This window comes from Drosophila arizonae, chromosome 2, assembly GCF_054131065.1.
Source record: "Drosophila arizonae isolate 15081-1271.41 chromosome 2, UAZ_ARI_1.0, whole genome shotgun sequence".
Classification (NCBI taxonomy): Eukaryota; Metazoa; Arthropoda; class Insecta; order Diptera; family Drosophilidae; genus Drosophila; species Drosophila arizonae.
The window spans coordinates 717,500-735,551 of NC_142922.1; the positions used below are offsets into that span (position 1 = coordinate 717,500).

At 44.6% G+C, this 18,052-nt stretch overlaps 3 protein-coding genes across 3 annotated transcripts; 1 reads left to right on the forward strand and 2 right to left on the reverse strand.

Annotated features, from left to right (window-relative positions):
• The first annotated feature begins 50 nt into the window (after positions 1-50).
• On the forward strand, positions 51-7,427 carry PolQ (DNA polymerase theta). The gene is made up of 8 exons (XM_018018682.2): positions 51-1,952; positions 2,010-2,383; positions 2,441-3,006; positions 3,060-5,475; positions 5,542-5,749; positions 5,809-6,610; positions 6,669-6,781; positions 6,842-7,427. Exons 1-8 carry the CDS (start codon positions 194-196, stop codon positions 7,150-7,152), a joined length of 6,549 nt encoding a protein of 2,182 aa, XP_017874171.1. The 5' UTR covers positions 51-193; the 3' UTR covers positions 7,153-7,427.
• On the reverse strand, positions 7,406-7,965 carry LOC108621400 (rhodanese domain-containing protein CG4456). The gene is made up of 3 exons (XM_018018691.2): positions 7,830-7,965; positions 7,595-7,754; positions 7,406-7,530 (listed from the first exon to the last, which is right to left on the reverse strand). The coding sequence occupies exons 1-3, from the start codon at positions 7,948-7,950 to the stop codon at positions 7,476-7,478; spliced, it is 336 nt and encodes a 111-aa protein (XP_017874180.1). The 5' UTR covers positions 7,951-7,965; the 3' UTR covers positions 7,406-7,475.
• A 175-nt stretch (positions 7,966-8,140) lies between these two features.
• On the reverse strand, positions 8,141-17,984 carry Past1 (putative achaete scute target 1). Its single transcript, XM_018018690.2, has 3 exons — positions 16,355-17,984; positions 9,098-9,271; positions 8,141-9,031 (listed from the first exon to the last, which is right to left on the reverse strand). The coding sequence occupies exons 1-3, from the start codon at positions 17,577-17,579 to the stop codon at positions 8,826-8,828; spliced, it is 1,605 nt and encodes a 534-aa protein (XP_017874179.1). The 5' UTR covers positions 17,580-17,984; the 3' UTR covers positions 8,141-8,825.
• Positions 17,985-18,052: the final 68 nt, after the last annotated feature.

Genomic DNA, 18,052 nt, shown 5'->3' on the forward strand with positions numbered 1-18,052 from the left:
TATATAGGGAAAATATCGCAAACTCATCGATACAAATAGCGCATATAATGTGCTAAAAGTACCTAGCCAAAAATTAGGTTGGCAGTCCGCGCTTGAACTTCGCGGCAATATTTTTGTTTTTGTTTGTTTTTATTTTTGTTTATTTTTTACTTTAATTTAAATTGTATTATAATAGATTTTTTATTAAATAATTATGGCATTTTCACAATCGTTCGAGTTTGGCGACAGTACATTCATGAAACTGGAGAATGAATTAAAAGCACCCAGCAGCGAAAGGAGCGGACACAATATCAAGCAGGAAACAAATGCCTTGGAAGTCATACAGGAATCGCCGCCAAAATTAAAATTGAAGTCTCAGCGCATTTACACGCAATCGAAGTCGAATAGATCGAATGTATCCCAGCGCCAGCAATTTCGACGCAGTAAATCCGACTCCAAGCTGGGAAAACCTACAGTCGCAACGAATGGCAGCTGTGAAAGATATTCACAGTTCTTTATGGACAACTTTTCGTATGATAAAAGCCATGAGAAGAAGAATAGAGAAGAGTCACTAAACGATGAATCGTTAATGCGTGTCTCCCAAATTCAGGCCGACTTGGACGCCGACAAATTATCGCTTGAAGGCAGCTGTGAGAATTTAAATACCACCTCCATCTTTGAAGCACAAATTTGCACGGAAGATGTTTTTGGCACGGAGACGGAGCCGGAACCGGAGCATGGGGAGAGCAGAAGCAAGTCACCCATTGAATTGGCAAATTTGGATGAGAGCAGCTTTCTGGCACCAGCCAAGGATCCGCACGCGGCACAACAACTGCAACAGGATCTCATACGCAGCCGCTGCGAACTGGCCAAGCAGAATTTTTGTTACACGCAAAAATGGACCCAAAACCTGAGCAGCATGTCACCCAACCAACTGCACCTTTCACCCAGTTGTCCCGCCGCCAAAGAATCACCCCGACCTCAACCACCTGTGGATCTCAAAGCGCTCAAGCAAATCTCCGCCTGGAACTTGCCGCACAGTGTGCTAGCCGAGTACAAGAAGAAGGGCGTCGTAGAAATGTTCGACTGGCAGGTGGAATGCCTTAGCAAGCCGAAGGTGCTCTTCGAGCACTGCAATCTGGTCTATTCCGCACCCACGTCTGCCGGCAAGACGCTGGTCAGCGAGATTCTGCTGCTGAAGACGGTGCTGGAGCGCGGCAAGAAGGTGCTGCTGATCCTGCCCTTCATTTCGGTGGTGCGCGAGAAGATGTTCTACTTGCAGGATCTGCTAACGCCGGCTGGCTATCGCGTGGAGGGCTTCTTTGGCGGCTACAGTCCGCCCGGTGGCTTCGAGAGCATTAACGTGGCCATCTGCACCATCGAGAAGGCCAATTCGATTGTCAACAAGCTGCTTGAGCAGCGCAAGCTCGAGGATCTGGGCACTGTGGTTGTGGACGAAGTGCATCTCATTTCGGATGCGGGCCGTGGCTACATTCTGGAGCTGCTGCTCGCCAAGATCTTGTACATGTGCCGCAAGCAGGCGCTGCACATCCAGGTGATCACCATGTCCGCCACCTTGGCCAACGTGCAGCTGCTGCAGCAGTGGCTCAATGCCGAGCTCTACATCACGGACTTCCGTCCAGTGGCGCTAAAGGAGATGATCAAGGTGGGCAGTAAGATCTATGACAATCAATTGCAACTCCTGAGGGACCTAAGTCGCACTGCGGATGTGCCGGCACTGCCTAACGATGGGGATCATGTGGCACAGCTGTGCATCGAAACGCTGCTGGAAGGCTGCTCCGTGGTGGTCTTCTGCCCGTCCAAGGATTGGTGCGAGAACCTGGCCGTCCAGCTGGCCACGGCCATGCACACGCTCATCAAATCCGAGAGCGATGTGGGCAAACGACTCCGAGCCCAACTCAACCAGCAGGCCATAGACGAAGTCAAGCAGCAGCTGCGCGACATACCCACAGGTAACTCACCCTATATATACGTAGTATACTATGTAAACTCAACATCATCATTCACAGGCCTCGACGCGGTCATGTCGAAGGCTATAAGCTATGCGTGTGCCTTCCATCATGCCGGACTGACCACGGAGGAGCGCGACATCGTGGAGGCCAGCTTCAAGGCGGGCGCCCTGAAGATTATTGTGGCCACGAGCACCTTGAGCTCCGGTGTGAACTTGCCTGCGCGGCGCGTGCTCATCCGCTCCCCCCTGTTCGGAGGCAAGCAGATGAGCTCGCTGACCTACAGACAGATGATTGGACGCGCTGGCCGCACTGGCAAGGATACTCTAGGCGAATCCATACTCATCTGCACCGACAGCAATGCGCGCATCGGTCGGGAACTGGTCACAGCACAGCTGAAACCGATTAGCTCCTGCTTGGATCTGGACGACAGTGTGAGTAGCGAAACATTCGGATTGAGGCGAAAATCTGAATTATTTCTTATTTTGCAGACGCATCTGAAGCGCGCGCTCTTGGAGGTGATTTCGTCTGGCGTGGCAAGCACCAAGCAGGACATCGATAGCTTCTTCAATTGCACATTGCTCAGTGCACAGAGAAAGCTGGCTGCAGCAGTCCAAGAGCAGCAGCAGGAGCAGGAGGAAGATGAGACGCATTTCATATGCGACGCTCTAGATTTTCTGCTCGAATACGAATTCATACGCCTGCAAACGGATGAGGAGACGGATATGCAGAACTATGTGGCCACGCGGCTGGGCGCTGCCTGTTTGGCTTCGTCTATGCCACCAACGGACGGACTCTTGCTCTTTGCCGAGCTGCAGAAGTCGCGACGGTGCTTTGTCCTGGAATCAGAGCTGCATGCAGTCTACTTAGTGACGCCCTACTCCGTGTGCTATCAGCTGCAGGATGTGGACTGGCTGCTCTATCTGGATATGTGGGAGAAGCTAAGCCCTGCCATGAAGAAGGTGGGTGAGTTGGTCGGCGTCAAGGAGGCATTCCTCGTGCGTGCCATGCGTGGCCAAGCCAAGCTGGACTACAAGCTAATGCAGATCCACAAACGGTAGGCGGAGCAAAATCCTGAAGAGAATCATTCACTCAATTGTTCCATTGCAGCTTCTATACGGCTCTGGCATTGCAGGAACTGGTCAACGAGACGCCCATCAATGTGGTGGCCCACAAGTTCAAGTGCCAGCGCGGCATGCTGCAGAGTCTGCAGCAGATGGCCTCCACCTTTGCCGGCATTGTTAGCGCCTTCTGCAACTCCCTCCAGTGGTCGACTCTGGCGCTGGTCGTCTCCCAGTTCAAGGATCGGCTCTACTTTGGCATACATCGCGACTTGATTGACCTAATGCGTCTGCCCGATCTGAGCCACAAACGCGCACGTGCCCTGCACGATGCGGGCATCACTAGCTTGGTGGAGTTGGCTTCCGCCAATGTGCTCGCTCTGGAGCAGGTGCTATTCGATTCGCTGAGCTTCGATTCAGCCAAACGGCATGAGAATGAGGACGAGCTGCAGGCTGCGCAGCGCAATACGGCCAGAAACTTCTACATCACGGGCAAAGCTGGGATGACTGTGGCCGAGGCGGCCAAGCTGCTCATTGAGCAAGCGCGTCAATTTGTGCAGCACGAAATCGGAGTGGGCAGCATCCAGTGGACGCAGTCAGCCAAGGCAGTCGAGCAGCTGCACATGTCCCTAGAGGAGGCGCCACCAATGTCCGTTGAGCTGAGCTCGCAACGAAAGCGCAAGACGCCAGACAGCGCGGAGAGGCCGAGCAAGTTAGCGAAGCTGGAGGAGCAAGTGCCTCAGTCCATAAAGCAGACAATCAGCAAGAGCGAGCAGAAGTCTGGCAATGCAAAGAATGTGGAGTCAGTAGTTAGAGAAACGAGTCCAGCATCTGTGGTTGGCAAGGCAAGCAATATAAAGAATGTGGTGGGAGCAGCTAAGGGTGGAAGGAGAGTAGAAGCTGTAGACCAGGAGTTAACTCCAGCTGTAGCTGGAAAGGCAAATAATGAAAAAGCAGAAACCAAAGTAGAAAAACAAAGAGCAGCAGTTGCTCCGGATGTGAAGCCAAGTTCAGCAGCTGTAGCCACGCCACCGAAACCCCTGGTGGAGCGCAATCATCGCAGCTCAATCAATATCAAAGAGGATGAGAAGCCCAGCACAAGCGCCGCCAGTCGCAAGGAGCTGCTGCAAAAGGAGATTGAGGAACGGCGACGTGTGGCCATGATGAAGATAAACAAGAAACGCGCTGAGATGGAAAACATGAGCAAGGGCTTGGTTGGGGATGCGCCACCAAGGACAACCTCTGGGCAAACGGCGCTAGCAACCAGACAGAGCGAAAGTGGGAAGGAAAATCTGCCCAACAAGGACTTCAAGACGCCGACAAGACTGACGGAAACCAAGTGCAATAGCGGCAAGGAGACGTTGGCTAAGCAACTGCCACGACGCAGTCCACGTAATCATCAAGGCACGCAGGCGAACAAGCAAGCCGAGGCAGTGGAGCTGGAAAAGAATCAGGAGCAGGAACTCTTCGCTAGCGATGACTCCTTCATGCTCAACACGGGCCTGACGGCTGCGCTGACAGCTGCCGAAAGCAAAGCCCAAGCGGATGCCGATGAGATACCCAGCTCGCAGCCGAAGGCAGGTACTCCAGGCAGCTGCCGAACCCTAGTCTCTAGTCAGTTGCTGCGCTCGCAACGCAGAAGAACTCCCAAGCCGGACGCAGCCAGAGGTGCTCAGCTAAGAGAGCAATCCACAATGAGTGGCGCCTCCTCCAGAGAAGCTCAGCTAAAAGAGCAAGCCAAAGCGACTTCCATGAGAGAAGCAAACTATGTCCAGGAATCGAATTCGGCGTCTGCCAGCGACCACCAATCCACATCGGTTGCTGCCTCCTCCTCCATAGAGCTGTCTAATCTCTCCCTGGAAAACTCCCTGATAAAGAATCCATTGCAGCTGAATGCTTCACACATACTCAGCTGCTCCAAGACGGAGGAGAATGCGTCCAGCTTCAGCAGCATTGACATCGTGGACATCTGCGGCAACAGGCAGCTCTTCCAGATGGCTCTCCAAGAGCTGCTCCAGTCGAAGCGCTGCGGCTTCAGCATTGGCCTCCAGCCGCAGACGGGCAAACGAAAGCCACTCATTGGAGGCAATCTACTCATTAACCAGATGGCAGCTGCGGCAGAGCGTGAGGCGGCTGCAGGCACGACCATTCAGTTTCAAGTGGACGACAGCTCCTATCTGGCGGGAATCGCCTTTTGCCTGAACCACAATGTGGTCTACTACATGAACATGCAGCCAGAGGAGGAGCAGCAGCAGCAGCAGGTTGGCAGTGAGCTGAAGGTGCAGCAGTTGTCCACCCTGCTGAGTCGTCAGGATCTAACACTGCTCTCACACGATGCCAAGGAGCAGCTGAAGGTGCTGCGCCAGGCTGTGCCCCAGCTGAACGACATCCAAGTGCTGCTCGAGGATCCAAAGGTGGCCAACTGGCTGCTGCAGCCAGACAAAACCCTTAGCTTTCACAACATGGTAACAACATAGCTAACAGGTTTCTCCAAGGCTGCCAACTAACCAAATCCAACTCTTCCATTGCAGTGCCAGCAATTCGCGCCGGAGTGCGGAGCGCTGGCTAATCTTTGTGGCAGTGGGCGTGGCTACAGCAGCTTTGGTCTGGACGCCAGCAGCGCGATCATGGCGAAGGTGCGTGCCTCCATTGAGGCTTGTGTCACAGTACACATACTGAACGGACAGCTGGAGAATCTGGAGAGGATTGGCACTGGACAACTGCTCAAGTTCTTCAGAGGTTGGCCAAGTTGTATACCCTTCATTATAAACCATTTCATTCTTGAATCCTCTCCGCAGAGCTGGAGATGCCCATACAGATGTCGCTGTGCCACATGGAGTGCATGGGATTCCCAGCCAAGGAGCACAGCTTGCAGCGCCTCTTCCAACAAATGGTGGCGACCATGAAGAAGCTGGAGAGCAAGATCTACGAGCTGCACGGTTCCCGCTTCAACCTGGGTTCCACGCAGGCGGTGGCCAAAGTTCTGGGACTCCATCGCAAGGCCAATGGGCGCGTTAGCACCTCACGCCAAATTCTGGAGAAGATCGATTCGCCCATATCTCAGTTAATATTGAACTATCGCAAGCTGAGCATGTTGCTCGCGAAGAGCATGCAACCGCTGCTCAAGTGCTGCCAGGCGAACCGGGTACATGGCCAGAGCATCACCTATACAGCCACTGGACGAATCTCTATGTCGGAGCCGAACTTGCAAAATGTGGCCAAGGACTTCCATATTGAATTGGGCAAGGAGCAGCTGAAGATCTCGTGTCGCAGCGCCTTTGCGCCCATGGATGAGAAGCGTTGCCTGCTCTCTGCAGACTTCTGTCAACTGGAGATGCGCATCTTGGCGCATCTCTCGCAGGACAAGGCACTGCTCCAAGTGATGAACTCCACCCAAGATCTCTTCACAGCTATTGCGGCGCACTGGAACAAAATAGACGAATCGAACGTATCCGAGCAACTGCGAAACGGCACTAAGCAAATCTGCTACGGCATCGTCTATGGCATGGGCATGCGCAGCCTCTCGGAGGCATTGAAGTGTACAGAGCAGGAGGCGCAAATGATAACGGATCAGTTCCACCTGGCCTACCCCGGCATAAAGTGGGTGCATTGCCTTATATCTTATCATCTTTGTTTAATATCTGTTTCTATTTGGCAGAGCTTATACCATGAAAGTCGTTAAGTTCGCACGTAACAATGGCTACGTGGAGACCATCACAGGCAGGAGACGTTACCTGGATCACATTAACAGTGGCGAGGTGCAACTGAAGAGTCTGTATATTCAGCATACATGCAAAGCTCTCTTTAGCTCTAACGACATATTTCTTACAGCCCAAGCGGAGCGGCAGGCCATCAATTCGACTATTCAAGGCTCTGCAGCTGATATAGCCAAGAGCGCCATTCTGCGCATGGAGAAGAACCTTAGTCGGTATCGCGAGAAGCTGGGCTTGGCCAAAAACGCAGTAAATCTCGTCTTACATCTGCACGATGAACTCATCTTTGAGGTGCCCACGGACAAGGCCAAGAAAGTGGCAAAAGTTTTAAGCCTAACAATGGAAAACTGCGTCAAGCTGAATGTGCCGCTGCGAGTGAAGCTGAAAATCGGACGTAGCTGGGGAGAACTGCAGGAGGTCAAGGTTTAATACTGGGGACTAAAAGCATCCCTGGAAATTTAGTGACTCGGAAGGATGATGTCAAGGAGAAAAAGCATCCGCTTTGAATCTGCTTGAAGTATGTGCGCGATATGCCCGCAAACCCGAAAATTAATCGATTAAGCAGACCAAGCACGGACTTCCCCTCTCTCCTGGAGCCAGCCAGAAAGCTTAATAAAATGCCAATAAGCCCTTTTTCGCACATGTTAAACGAATACAGGGTATAAAAGAACAATACGCCTAATTGAGAGGAATTTTACAAATAATTTATTACTTTTGAGCTCACATCTACTTTCGGCATCCAAGAGTTAAGCTTATTTACTTTGCTTTTGCTCCCATTCAGTCCATGAGCCAGGATAGGCTTTGGCGCTGCAAATAAACATGAGTGAGTGCTGCACCATTGCAATTGGTATGTATGTATATGTGGTCTTACTTAGCAAATCCAAGCGTTTTGACTAAAATAGCGGCACGCGCTGCCCTGCCACCGGCTTTACAGGAGAAGATCATTTCAGCATCGATCGGCGGCTTTTCACGGCCATAACATTTCTTGAATTCTTCATCGGGCAAGTTGAATGCCTTTTCTAGCTCAGGTACTAGAACATGCACGTACATCATGAGTCAGCATAAAAAAGTCGGCTGGTTAATCTCTTGGTAGCGTAATTACTTACGAGGAATGTTAATGCTAGCAGGCAGTACACCAGTTTCTTCTAGTTCGGATTTATTACGTACATCGAACAAATACTTATGCGGTTGATTTGGTATATCTTTCACTTCCTCGTAGGTGGCCATTATAATCAAGTTATTAAATGCGAGAGAAAACCAGAGAAGCGAATTTACTTTTGACTATCAAGGAAAAGCCGGTCGGTTAGTATGCTAGATTAAAACATCGACTCTAGCTATCGACTATCGAACACTGCCAACTTGACAAGCAACGCAGTGTGACCATGCAGCTCATGAAAAATAACGCCTTTTCGTATGATTGATTTTCAAAATACATTTTATTCGTAATTTACAAAATGTTTTTAAATGTAATTTTCATTTTACAAGAATTCACTATATATGTGGCGAAGGCATTCAATTGCACAATTTTCATTGCATCTGGGTTAAATTAAACATGATATTGCAAATAAATATATTACTTTAGTTCGATTTCAATGTGTATATATATATATATATATACATATAAATATATATAAAATATGTGTATCAAAAGTAGTAGTACTTTCACTAACATCATGCATTTTCAATATCATCGAACAAGTGTTTATTATCATTATTATGCACTTTACTCTTAAATCAACATTTGAAGTTATTTAGTTATAGGCAGCACTTATTATATAGAACTGTATTATTATTATAATTTGTTGTTTTACAATTCCACTAGCTAGTTTTTATATATATTTGTAATTCTTTCTCGCTTTACAATTTAAAATTGATTTGTTATCCAAAAATAGTTGATGCTGTGTTTGCATTTTTTCTGATATTTCTTTAACTTACAGTTTTTTATAACGACAAAATAAAGTACATATAAAAAAGAATTTCTGCGAAACGAAAAACGTATAACAAACACGAGTGCAGCATTAATATTTTGCCAACGGTTTGACGAAGGCAACATACTTCGTGTGTGCGAATATTCCTCATATGGTTCGGTGACGATTTCGGCATTAAGCGAAACGTTTTGATGGTGGGACCAAATGCTCGGGCAATGTAGTTGGCAGCTCACAGCCATCGAGCTTGACATTGATTAAGTGCAATGCTAGCGCGAATTCATCACTATCCAAAAAGCCATCGCAATCAATATCCGACAGTTTCCAGATTTTGCTAAGCACAGAGTTGGGCAGTTTTGATTTGATGAGCTCCTGCTTGGCAGCTGCAGTAGTGAAAGTTCAGATGTTAGAGTAATCTTTCAATATTCAATGATATCTAGAATACATACTTGAGCCAGAGATTTTGCCATCGACCGGTCCCAGCCCGTTGAAGATGGCATCTGTGCGTGGCTTATCCTTGTTGCATATCCACTCGTGCTCCCCGTAGCCAGCGTCGATGCCCTCGCCCTTCATGTAGCCGAATGGTGAGACGTTGTCATCGATGACGCCCTCGAACGCACCACCTGCAAGAAATTACAGAGAAAGAGGAAATGAATTTATGTTCCGATAAGAATAATATTTACATTTATATATCGCTATCTGGTCAATTTATTGAGTATAGCTATTTATATTTTTATTGAGTATGTAATCTAATAAATTTCACATCGATAACAGTGGTATGCCTTTAGCTCCTTCTCTAGGAAAGCAATGATGCAATGTCTGTTGATTAACCATGTAATCTAATCAATTACATATCGATAACAATGCTATCAGTTCATCTCCATCTCCAATAACGGTCAAGCAATACAAATGCAGATATTCATTAAGCATGTAATCTAACTGGTTCACACACACACACGTACGTACACACGTTCAATTGGGCGCAATTAAAAACCTTCAGTTTCGTTTAGGCTACAATTGAGATGCCGCCACATCGTGACCAACATGCGAGAGACTTAAGTACGCACTTGGTCTGCGCCCCTACCTCAACAAGTGCAACAATAAGCAGCCCTGGCGCATAGTAAACGAGCTTGACGCAGCATGCCGCAATTGCAGTGTTTGCATACCCTTCCAGAACATTATTTACTCTTTGGGTGCCATTTGTAACACAAAGTAGAAGACATCGTCCATCAACTGCTATAAGGTGCATTATAATGGCTTATTGTTATCTCATCTTATCTTTCCTTTCTTTTTTCTCTACTCTTCTCTTCACTTGGCGTCAAGAGTATTTGCTTTTCGGCGAACCGAAGTAAATTAGTTATCAATTTGCAAATCTTTAAACCAACAGAAATAGGTACATTATATTGGCTTGCTTACATCAATAGCTGTCTCTGGCTCTGGCTCTGGCTGTGGGGAATCGAGTTTGGAGTCGGGGTGGACGATTGTCTCAATTGGCTTTGCGTTGTCTGTGTCTGTGTCTGTTTCTGTGTCGTTCTCGATATGGCCTACTCTACTAGTGCAGCTGCTGAACAGCCGAAGCTGCTGCTGGCGCAGATTTTGCAGCCAGCGATCGAAGCGCTCCGCAAATTGAGCACTTTGTGTGCCAGGGGTCAGAGCCTGGGGCTCCTTCTCCTCCTCCAATTCCTCCTCATCCTCTGTGACACAAATGCATAAAAAGAAATTAGAACGAGAGAGTGAGACAGAGACAGAGACAGGGATAGAGAGAGTTGCTGGTGCAAGAGAGTGACAAGGAGGTTACCCTTGCTTCAACTCCTTCTCATCCTCTTCTGAGTTACAAATGCATAGAGTGAATTCTTTCAGAGTGTAAGATAGGCAGATTTGCTGATGCAAGAGCGTGACAAGAAGACTCCTCTTACGCCAGCTCCTTCTCCACTCCCTCTCTCTGTCTAGCTATGCAAATGCACACAACGAAATTACAGCAAGAGTAAGACAGAGACAGAGCGAGAGTCAGAGCTGCTGGTGCGACAGCGTGCCAAGGAGTTCACGTCTCCTCTTTCTGCTCCCTCTTTGCTAAACAAATTTACAAAACGAATTAAGAGCGAGCGAGAGAGAGGGGCACTGAGTTGCTGGTGCAAGAAGGTGACACAAAGCGTTCAAATCATTCTGACGAACGTTGGAAAAATCTACAACTAAATAAAACAAAATTAGTGTGCCATTGTCAAAGTAGAGAAGAAAAGAATTGGCCAACTAAAAAGAAGAAGAGCTCGAAACAAGAAAGCTCGCAGAGTGGGTTGAAACTTTTTAGCGACTTCTTGCTAAACATTGTGATGTTTGCAAATGTGTTTGTCATACAGTACAGACACACACACACGCATACATACATATGTATACTATATATGCAGTTATGATAGAAGATGAGCGAACAAAATAGACGAAAACTAAAATAAACTTGTCGAGAGCGTGTGGAAATTTAATGAAATTTGCTTGCCTTGAAGCACGATCTGTGACAAGTGTTAGTGGAGAAAAAACTATTAAGGTTTGTAGACTATCTAGATAGCTTCCAGTTATCTGAGCATAGCATAAAATCAAGTTTGCTTTAATTTAGTTGTGATGATGGCTGCAAAATTCTATAACTGCTTCTTACTATACATACATACAATATATGTACGTATATTAAAAATCTTCATATTCTATACTGTCAATGCGTGATATTACGCCTCTATACACTTGTATCACTGAAAGAAAAACTATTTCATTCAAAGGTCATTTGCCCGCTTAAAATACCAAACAAATTTGAACGGAAATGCAGCGAGAGACGAAATGACAAACAAAGGCACAAATCGGAAAATCAACGAACAAATGTAAATAAACGATATCTAAGAAAAAGAGAGAGAGAGAGTGAGAAACGACATCAGAACCGGCACATTATTCAAGAGAAACGAAATTAGCATCGGAATTGACGTGTCGAGTGTTCTTGACTTTGATTTTTCGCTCTGCTCAGCTCCGATTCGTTTCTTATGTCGACTTATCAGCGCATTCTTTTATTTCTTTTTTATTATTTGGTGGGTATCTTTAAACGTTGCCAGTCCAGCCCCTCTGTCAACTGCTGGGGTAATTCCAACAAGTTCATTCACTTGTTCCCTGCATTTTTGGTATACCCTGCAGAGTCAGGGCATTTTAGTTTAATGGCACAATTTGTAACAGAAGTTTTCGTGCTTCACACGAAATTATAATGGTACTTTTGCCCATTGTGCATCGAGCGAGTATCATACAGTCATATAGAGCCGATTGTACAGGTTTGTTTCTTTTTTTAAGGCTACTGCGAAACCAACGTAATTTAATTGAGGGAAATATTTGGTCAGGCATGACGCATTTATAAGCCGATCGAATGACATCAGATTTGATAGCTTTGGAATTGGGTTGGATTATATGCACATACACATATATATATATATGTGTATATGTATGTATCTATATCTGTCTATATAGTATGTGAATAAATAGCGATGTGGCAGTCAAGTGGGCCTTCAGATTAGCCACTCGCCCAGAGCTTAAAATGCCTTTATAAAATAGTTCTCTAAATACAGACGGGGCAAATCATCAAATAAATGCTTTCATCCTGCACTTAGTGCAAGTCTCTCTTTCCCTCGCTCTCTCTCTATATTTCTTTGCGTCTCTTTCTCTGCCTCAATTTGAATTTGAATTTGTAGTTGAAATTTCTAGAGCATAGGATGGGGCCACTTAAAGGCACACGCGACACGTCGGCGCCATAAATTGATCCGCGGCCTCAGGTTGCGTTGAGGTGAGAGACAGCTAGATATAGAGAGGGATAGCAATTGGAATCGGAATTGGAATTGGAATTGGAATGAATTGCATTGGGCTTGGCTAGACTTAGCTTGACTTGTGCCAGTTTTGTGCGGCTTAGAGACAGATCAAGGAGGCGGGCAAACAAATTGCATTCATACAATTTACATATATTTATCAAATGATATCAAAAATAATGTCCAAAAGAACAATCTAAAATATTTTGTATATATGGTAAATAGAAATGGAGAAAGATATACCAAGTGTAAGATATTTGCCTAGAGAAATGCTCAATTTAAAAAGACGTTCGTCTAAAATGCATACACTTTTCAAGCTACCCTCGTTCATTCATTAATCATTATTCTGTTATTTCACGTTACGTAATTTAGCTACTATACTACACAATGTGTGGCAAGTGTGTGCATTTTTCGCCTTTAAGTATTCCTTTCAGCCAATCTATGTCATCGTTGTATTTGTTTTATTAGTCCGCATGCTTCATTTGTTAGCTAATAACTATTTTCAATCACACGCACACACACACACGGACACTCACATACTTGTGCCCCTAGCTAGCACGTCCAGTTTGTATTATACACAAAAACAGCTGGTCACATTTTGTTTATCAAAATCATTTTTTGTAGCAAACACACACGCACACACACATTAATATCATATATATAACGAGCATCTTTCGCATAAGTATTCATTATATTTATAAACATAGCTGGTCACACTTGCCGTTGAAAGCATTTCTCTCGCAACTTTTCGCAGCAGAAAACTGATCATGTGGCATATGTATGTGGCATACATACATACATACAACATATGTATATAAGGAATTAATATTTATTAATATTCTATTTATTCTTCGCTCATTTGGCTTTGATAACAAAGCGAGTTCTTTGTTGTTGGAAATTAGAACAACGCTAACTGAGCAAGGGGCGGTCAATAGCACTAGCATGGGCCACGCACTAACTAATACCCTTCACATGTGCGGCATTAATGTTTAATGATTCAATATGCAACGTATAATAATACACAATAAGAAGCTCCCTAATACATGCTCCTAATAATAATCTACGCATGAGGAGCACTAATATTTAATGAATCCATATATAGCTCCCATTTATACATACATATATATTAATGACACTAATACACTAATACATACATCTTAACAATTACAGTTGACTGCAGGTGTTCTACTATTCGGCTATACGAAATTTTCTCTTTTTGCTTGTAGTCAAGTGTAAAACTTAAATACTAAAGGTTTATAAACCGTGATAAAAGTTAGCATTGATTTTTATCTATCTATCTAAATATTTGCTTACTTCTCTAACTGGAGAGCAGCCTTTGGCAACGCGACAAAAGATTGAGATAACCATAGCAAACAGAAATATCCGTTAGTTGACTTGGCCCACTTGCATTTAAGATTAATATTTCTCGTAATAAACAATTTATTGGGTGGAAAAGAACAGGTGGCAAAATGGAGCAACAGCCAACGAAGCACAAGACCTTGAACTTAGCTCAGACACCGAAGCAAAGTCGAACCGGGCAAACAAATGGGCGTAAAACTAACAATGTTCGGGTTCAGAGGTCGCACATAGAAAATCATGGAATATAGTTATAGAAGCGACAATTATAATCGCTTGTATGTGTATATACTAATGCCATATATAGAAACTAATGCATTTGCTGGGCTGTGCTTAAGTACACTCGGAGAAAATTGGTGATTGAAAAATTATTGATGTAATCTCAAGAGAAATTATGACTATAGCTATATTTAATGGAAAAGGGCTCAGAGTATGGATGGATATGTATGATCTTATCTCTTATATGTAAGTTGAGATCATGCTTTCCAAGAAATATATAAACTAGATGTTTCTTTGTGTGAACCAACAGTAAAATACTTGACTAAATGAAGGAAATTATTAAGTTCGAAGTATTTCATAATTAGAAGCGTAAGCTTGCAAACAGCAGTAACTAATCGAATGTAGGCTATACTATAGTCATATACATACATATGTAGTTTATGGATAACTAAAGAAATGGGGTATATCATAGTTGAGCCGGTCGCAACTAGTCAATGCTCCCACATTTCATTGCTTCCATTGCTCCCCAGTCTTTAGGGTTTAGTTTTAGGTGGTAGCCATTGCTGGGTACCGCGTAGTCTATCATACAGTCAGAGCACAATTACAGTTCAATTTTCACTCGAATCTATTTAGTCTGTTGGCCATTGTCATGGTTGGTTGACCACCGAATCTGGATGCGTCTATGTCCAACTCTTAGCTATGCGCTGGACTGTACAAAATAAATATATATATATATACCATTTTATCTGGGTGTGAGTGTGTGTGTGTGTGAGCTGTAGCACTTGGAAGTCGCGCTCCACTCGACTCTCAATGCCCCTATTTTTCATTATCCCATGAGTCATGCGTTGACGTATTTTTCTCATTTTTTTCACATTTTGTTTCCAGTGCTTACATCATGGCAAACAATGCGGTTCGATACTTTGTTATCACTCGGACATGACGACAAGCGAGCAAGTCTGATAATATACATAACTTGAGCTAGCACTCGTGACCACGCCCCGAAAAGGCAACATTACTTGTACGCCCCGTTTCCAAGTACAAACTAAAAGCTTATCAGAACACAAATGCCATATAGTTGAGCTGGATATAAGGGGAGACGAACAAGTTCACTTAGACCGCGGGGAATAGTAGCACAACATTAACTATCTCTATCCCTCTCGCTCTCTAATATTTACTTGAACTATATTTCGGAATTTTCGCCAAAAAAGTGCGTCTGGCATAAAGTTTCAGTTGCTTATCAGCAAAAGTCGCTCTTATCGCACTGTTTACGTAGCAAATACTATACATATATGTATAACTGTATATGCATATATTAATATAGAGATGTACCTGACTCTATGCTAGGCACATTACATAAGTGCGAAATGGGGAAGCTGCTTACGTATCTTATTGGATTTCCATATTCTATATAGAATCGTACAATCTATATATTTATTGAATTTCAATATATATTTCTTATAGAGAACAAGTCGATAAGAAAATTGTCAATATTCTTTTGAACACCTCACTTTCCCGCTCATTCACTGAAAGCTGTGCGTCGATCATCAATCAGCCAATTCGTCAATATATACAGATTGATATATGTATACATATTTGACTTTAGACTATGAAAGAGTGGATATGCCCAAGTACAGTTCCTGAAGCTTTCATTTAGCCTGCATGCGCTGCTACACAGTTAAATTGTAATTGCTACAGCCATTAGATACACATTTACACATGTACGTATATGCCTACGTGCGTGTGTGTGTGGTAGAGCCAACGAAACTTGTTTTACACAATTTGGTATGACTATTTGCTAACTAGGTCAACTTGATTTGCTATGATTTTTTTTTTTTTTTTTTTTTTTGCAGCATTTGCGCGTGCGCACCTCATTATTAAGGCAAAATAAAACAATTGATAGAGAGAGATAAAAGGAAAAAATAAATTGAAATCTGTAAATTTGTAAGTAAGGAGTAAGGAGTAAACGACCTTGCACAGTGAAACTGAAAATACTAAATTTGGCATGCCTTTTTGCATATATCGATAAACGATCTCTCCTCTTATTGGGAGCAAGTGAATCAGGCGACTTATCGCATACAAATTAGTCACGAACTAAAAATATAAACGAATATAAAAATTAAGTGAATGTGCAATGCAGGTCGTGATTCGATACTCAAGTATCGTTTCTGTATGCAGGCGGCAAGTGTGACTAAAGGTTAGGCTGATTAAATACCTTCAATTGCTGGACGAACCGAAACAAGAGACAATTGTAGACAATTAAATATATGTATATGTATATCATATCAATTATAGTACTCGAATGGGACTCACCCTTGACAACTGGGTCCTGCACAAGTGTCATTTCCTCCTGCGGTATCATCTCCATGAGGCGCGCTATATCCTTGGCCAACATGTTGTCAACAATGTCCAGCAGATGCGGTTTCAGCGAATGGAATTTGGTGAAATCCTGGTGTTGCAGCACCTCTTGCATCTTCTTGATGTCTGGGAAATCGCCCGGCGATATGGAGTGCTCACGCTGTATTCTGTCGTACACCTGACCAAGATTCTTAATCAAATCCTTCTTTTTGCTATCTTTGCCAAACACTGAGGGCATATCCTTACGCAGCTCTGCTATGATGAATGCATGCACCTTGGCCAACCTCGCGCGCTTGATCAGATCGTTGAGCTTGCGTAGCGCCGCATTGCGGGGCAGCGATTGCAGATCGCGGAACAGATCCTGCTCCTCATCCTCAAACAGCCGACGATTCGCATCAAAGCGCAGCGGCTGATCCCAAAAGCTGCCTATATAGACGCGCGCCACCTCCGGCGTCTGCAGTACTTTGCCCAGCGACCACATCAGTGCTCCGTAGACCCGCATCAGCTGCTGATGGTCTATCATATCCGCTTTGTTCAATATAATACGTATCTTATCGTCGTGCCCCTTGAGCGCCTCGATCGACCGTCGGAACTCGTCGGATATATCCAATTTATGTGCATCGAAGAGCAGTATGATGCGATCGACACGCTCTGCGAACCATTCCAGAACGCCGGTGAAATCGTAGCCACGATCGATGCGCTGCTTCTCGCCGGACAAAATGCCGGGCGTGTCCACGATCGAGATGGCATTCAGGACGGGCGATGCGACGCTGGAGCACTGAAAACGATTTAGAAATGCATTGCCATACTTGGATAGCGGGCGGAACTGTTTCTTAGGATCGACAACGAGCGCATTGCCGGGTATAACGCCCTCCTTATCATCATACATAACGGCTATGAACCGATCCGTTGTCGGCTCCGGTCCGATACGTATGCCGGGGAAATCGCGCTCTAATAAATACCGAATGAAGGTTGTCTTGCCCGTTGAATATTGGCCGACCAGTAATATCATTGGCTTAGCATCGAAATCAGGATCTTCCAGTTTCGGTGAATGGAAATCATGGAACTGGTAGTGCTCTTCCAGCGGCAACAGTTTGCTGCGATATATTTTTTTCAGTTCGCCGATAACATTTTCGACCACCTCCTGGTTCTTGGTCTCGCGCTTCAGAAAACTAAACATTTTAGTTAAATACACTCACACAACTATTAAATACAAATTTAGTAGCACAATCAAACAGACGGAGCAGAAAGGCAGCGTAGGCAGGGCGGGCAGACAGATGGGAATTACTGCAACGACGACAACTTTACTAAATATATATACACGTATATATATTTATTGTATTTTTTATTTGCTTATGCGTATTCGGGTAATAGAATTATATATATATATTCAATAACTGAATATTTTTTATATTTTATGCTATGTACACTCGATTTTTTGTCAGCCGAGACGTCGCGTATGATTCACGCGCGTTCGTATTATTTTTGGAATATGTGTAACAAAAATGTTGGTTTGGTGCAAAGCGACGACGACACCAAGGCTGCAATTCCAACTCCAAGTGAACTAATGTGTCTATCGGCTTATCGTATCGATATTGCGATATATGGCCACAGGGTTGCACATTATTTGAATGCGATTAGTTTATACGGCCA

Excerpts from the sequence above, each read along its gene's own strand:
- LOC108621400 (XM_018018691.2), bottom strand. The coding sequence starts at position 7,950 with ATGGCCACCTACGAGGAAGTGAAAGATATACCAAATCAACCGCATAAG. Across the intron at positions 7,755-7,829 it reads TGCTAGCATTAACATTCCTC|TACCTGAGCTAGAAAAGGCA; the intron begins GTAAGTAATTAC and ends TGCATGTTCTAG. Across the intron at positions 7,531-7,594 it reads AAAACGCTTGGATTTGCTAA|CGCCAAAGCCTATCCTGGCT; the intron begins GTAAGACCACAT and ends GTTTATTTGCAG.
- PolQ (XM_018018682.2), top strand. The coding sequence starts at position 194 with ATGGCATTTTCACAATCGTTCGAGTTTGGCGACAGTACATTCATGAAA. Across the intron at positions 3,007-3,059 it reads CTAATGCAGATCCACAAACG|CTTCTATACGGCTCTGGCAT; the intron begins GTAGGCGGAGCA and ends GTTCCATTGCAG. Across the intron at positions 6,782-6,841 it reads TGGCGAGGTGCAACTGAAGA|CCCAAGCGGAGCGGCAGGCC; the intron begins GTCTGTATATTC and ends TATTTCTTACAG.
- Past1 (XM_018018690.2), bottom strand. The coding sequence starts at position 17,579 with ATGTTTAGTTTTCTGAAGCGCGAGACCAAGAACCAGGAGGTGGTCGAA. Across the intron at positions 9,272-16,354 it reads GCAGGACCCAGTTGTCAAGG|GTGGTGCGTTCGAGGGCGTC; the intron begins GTGAGTCCCATT and ends AATTTCTTGCAG. Across the intron at positions 9,032-9,097 it reads TGGCAAAATCTCTGGCTCAA|CTGCCAAGCAGGAGCTCATC; the intron begins GTATGTATTCTA and ends TCACTACTGCAG.